Here is a 4,572-nt window from a genome sequence, read left to right as displayed (position 1 = left end):
CTCCACCCCAGCGCCTAATTTGAATTAAACTTGCTAAGCGCTGCATGTAAAAATCTCGATTGTGATTGGCTGAAAAATCCCAACTTAGAACCATGTTAACATCCTGCCCCTCCAAACGGCTCTGGGGGGAGGATGTTAACTTGGTCCGAAATGGTTTTGAAGATAATAAAATTAATGAAATAACTAAAAAGAATACAAAAAAGGACAGTTAAAGGGATCAAATTAACTAACATCCTCCTCCACCACCCCCCCCCCCCCCACACACACACACACACACACACATATATATATATATATATATATATATATATATATAGAGTTAAAATCCTCCACCTCAGCATTTAATTTGGATTCAACTTGGTGAGAGCTGCCAGTAAATTGCTTGATTCTGATTGGCTGATTCCACCTCAGAACCAAGTCAACCAAATTAAACGATCTTTTTGGGGGGGGGGGGTTGGAAGGATGTTAACTTTGTTTAATTGAGGTATAATGAGAGTGCAAAAACACATCATAAATCACTCATATAGTCTTTCCCGTCGAAAAATGCTGCAATGAGGTTTCTTATTGATAAAACTGACCCTGTCACAGAACCACAAATTCCCATGACCAACAAAAGCACAACAATTACTTTGTAAGCGAGTTTTCGTCTAACTGATACTGTGTGGTTGCTGTAGAGCGAGAAATGGAACACGATTGCAGGCAGTGTAAATGTTAATGTTGAACATGCAAAACATCCAATCAGTTCAGTAAACGTGCCGAGCTTCGGGACGATAATTGCGGCGAGGAATGTACAAATTACCAATGAGATTCGAAGCAGATACTCTCTTATAGTTTCATCGCATTTCGGGAACTTTTCTTTCACCCAAGGCATAAAAAGTCGAACAGGAACTATAAACTGTATCGCATATGTTATGAAAATCACAAAAGCAAACATAAATTTGGTGAGTGCAAAATACCAAGTTTTTGGTAAGTTGAGAGTGATAGAGGCTTGAATACTATGGCCAAACATTTCATAGCCCAGAATCCCAAAAACTAAGGAAAAGGAAAACACTATTAACAACCCAATGTTGAGCACGCGTTTGAAGTGTTCTGGTTTTCGCATTTTGTTTTCCAAGGGAAGTAAATTTGCTATTCCTTCTAGGGAGTATGATATGATTCCAAAACAGAGAGGTAGGTTCGAGAGGGATTCGAACGCGGGCAGGTGTGTGGTGGGTTTGGGCGCTTGGAGGAAGACCTCGTAGATGATGACTCCCAATCCAAATGCGAGCAGAAAATTGGCCAGCGCTGATAGCACGGCAAGATAGGCTGTAACAGATAAAACTGTAAGAATATTGACCTGCTTTGGATGGCGCCAGTGGTTCTGTCCATTGCAGTGGCGGATAACGGAGGGGGTGGTGGGTTGGGCCAATTTGGGCGGTCGCTTTCTTTTTCCTTCCGCGATTCGACCCCCGGACCACCCAAAAGGTCTTCCCTTTTAGATACTATTTTGAAATATCCATTTTGGGCTGACCGACCCTACAATTGGCCTTTGGCATCAAAAACACTTATTTAGATGTGAAGTCAAAAAAACGAGACTTTTTGGTTAAAACCTTCCAAAAAGTGCCAAAAAACTTTTTTTCCTGTTTTCTTAATGCCTGCAGCGCAAAAAAATGGGCAAAATAGTGTCTGTATAGTAATTTGTGAGAGCTCGGAATATCAATTTAGTCGAGCTATTAAAATGTCGACAAAATTTTTCGAAAATGTTTTCAAAATACGCTCACTCTCGAGAAATTTGTAGATCCGCTCATGATGCATTGGGTTCGATTTTGAGACTAGTCCTCGTAAAGACTACACTAAAGGTCAAAACAGATTAACTCACCCAAGTTGCGTATGAGGCAGAGAAGAGCTACGGGAACAAATAGACAGCATGTTATTAATCTGACGTCGAATTGATTTTGGACACCGTAGTCTTTGAGAACAAAACCTAAATTCTGCGCCATGAAGATCAAATAGACAGCGCAGAACCCCAGTTGAGTTATAACAAGTAGAATATTGGTAGCCTTTTTTGCGATGGGGCCATACTTCTGAAGATATTCAAAAGGGCCATGACGTAACACACTCTCCACTAAGTCGCCATAGTCCATAAATGACCTCTGCTCTATTTTACACATGTGGCGACATGCGTCTACGAGGAAGTTCACTGCACAAAAGGCCATAACGATTGTAAAGGCCATGAATAGTGGACCGCTTACACAACCCACTAGAGAGAATGCATAAGGAAGGGCTAATATGCCAGTGCCCACATAACCCTGAAACAAAAAAGTTGCAAACAATTTTTTCAAACCTAGAAGATAATCCATCAGTTTTCTAAAACGTGTTTATTCAGCAAAATTTTGGATCTATTCTAATACTAAAATCTAACAAGATTAGCCGGTTACTTTGCATATAGCACAGAACGTCTTCAGAAAACTACGATTTAGAAAGTTTTCTTTTCCAAATTAGTGTAGTTTTTTCTGCTTGGTGTGATAAAAAGATCTGACGTAAAAATATAATTTCAGCATATTAGAGAGTTATAGTAAAATAGGTCGGGATGGTAACTGATAACCTTTTGCGTAACCCCAGAAATATGGGTCCACGGGGTCTGAGATTTTAAACTTAAGCTTCTTTTAACTATAACTTTTTGGTCTATAGCTTGCTAATTTTTGGTCAATAGTGAGTACCAAGCTTCGTACTACTCACCAGCGTTACTATAATTTTTGCAATTCTCAAGATTATGCTTTCTCAGTTGAAATTTTTGTTTACCGAGGATCACCAAACCTACAGTTTTCAATGCGGTTTCTTAATATGGGTAATTTAAACTGCAGTGTCTGTCGGCTGAGCTGCGCCATTTTGTTTTGGTCAGTCAAAGAACTTTTAACACGGAGATGGCAAAAAAACATACTTTTTTGTTAAGGCGTAGCACTGAATGGTGTACCCAAGTATCCCCAACTGCATCTCAAAATTTTTTCACTTACAGTTTCTCGGATTTTTTGGAAAAAAAAATCGAAACAACCTGGGCATCAGCAGTTGTTTTAGGGGAGAGGACGACGCTTCCCTCCTCACCCCTACAATTTTCCGAAGGCGCCTTTTGCGCTCATATGCATATTTTTTGAGATTGGAGCACGCGGCAAAAGAAAACCAATGTTTTGGTTAAAATTATCTTAAAAATTTCCAAAAAACACTTTTTAGCCTGTTTTTTCAAATATTTGCCTGCGGCGTCAAAAATTTGCAGGCAATAGGGTCCTTGCAGTGACTTGAAAGTTTGGGAGAGGTCAAAAATTCAATTTGGTCTACCTAAAATTTTTTTCGAAAAACAGCCTTCCCCCTCGAGAAAATTTTAGATACGCCCCTGTTGCTTGCCATACAGAAATTCCGCCTCTGAACTAGAAATTTTTACATCTAAATCATTGGCATAAAGTTTACAAGTGGACTACTTCAACTTTTTACTCCTTTAGTTTTTTTTTTTACTCTCTTAGGCAAGTGTCAAAGTTTCAGTTGAAATATTTTGAAAGCAAAAGCTAAAAAACTCTTGTTTGCCCATATCTGCCAAAAATCACCTTGGTCACATGAGCTAGACATTGATACCACGTGATCAGATTGTCTCCACTTCTCTCCTCCCCCAAAAGGGACTCCACACTATTCTTACTCAGCAAATCAATCTCGGAGTCTGGCGTCTTTAGTTTCCGAGCAGCTGCGCGTTTTTCATTCTCTCGTTTGGATTCTTCTGAGCTCTGAAGTCCAGAAGAGGATAGTTTTCGGGGAGCATTCGATGAGCTGATTTTCCGACGCGGTTTCGAAGTGTTGTTCCTTAAAAACAAAGCAACATCTATTTTGTGCTGATTTAGGCTCTTAAGTTTTTCCTCCCGCAGTATCAGCCAGTTGCAGCCATATTTTTGGCGTTTCTAATTTTAACATTGGAAACCGCTTTCAATTGTTTTTAAGGTGATAAGCATTTTTTGAAACTTAAAAAACAACTTTCTGGGTTTTAAAACTAGAAATCTCAAGACTTCTAATATTGTCAGCAATTTGACATCACTAAAAATATTTAATTTAAGCCAACGGTTTTCTTTATAAATTTAATAAACGTTTGGTGGTTAAATAGCCTGATCTAGACAATCAATTGAACTCCTCGTTCGAATTGCAATTGTAGATCTTGATCTAATTTGAATGATGAAATTTCAGAATGCTGACTGTTCCAAGAAAGAATTTTCACAATTTCTACTTACGTTGTCGAATTCGGTGCCACAAAATCTCTTGAGTGTGATTGTTCCTCATGAATTGCATCAGAGCCATCAGCTTTATTTTCTCCCTCTTCCAGCGAATCTTCACAGCTATCTTGAACATCATCTGCATTGGTGTGCTCTAGGTCAACTTGGGCGGATCCATGGGCAGGTGGGGAACTCTTTTCTGAGAGGTCAGAAGCAATAAGAGGAGTCTTTTCATCTGCCATTATTTTGTTGAGTTGATAAACAATGAACAATTTTTCTGATTACATGATTAGCAGATTCAGTTCACTTTATAAGCAGTACTACTCGCTTGACTCAATCAAAAGAA

General features: G+C 39.0%; 1 protein-coding gene across 1 annotated transcript; it reads right to left on the bottom strand.

Annotated features, from left to right (window-relative positions):
• Positions 1–508: 508 nt before the first annotated feature.
• On the bottom strand, positions 509–4,572 carry LOC134856782 (proton-coupled amino acid transporter 1-like). Its single transcript, XM_063873057.1, has 4 exons — positions 4,245–4,572; positions 3,576–3,825; positions 1,859–2,288; positions 509–1,305 (listed from the first exon to the last, which is right to left on the bottom strand). Exons 1-4 carry the CDS (start codon positions 4,466–4,468, stop codon positions 509–511), a joined length of 1,701 nt encoding a protein of 566 aa, XP_063729127.1. The 5' UTR covers positions 4,469–4,572.

Source organism: Symsagittifera roscoffensis, chromosome 1 (genome assembly GCF_963678635.1).
Source record: "Symsagittifera roscoffensis chromosome 1, txSymRosc1.1, whole genome shotgun sequence".
NCBI classification, from domain to species: domain Eukaryota; kingdom Metazoa; phylum Xenacoelomorpha; order Acoela; family Convolutidae; genus Symsagittifera; species Symsagittifera roscoffensis.
Note: the sequence above shows the minus strand (reverse complement) of the source record. Positions and strands in the feature narration are given on the sequence as shown.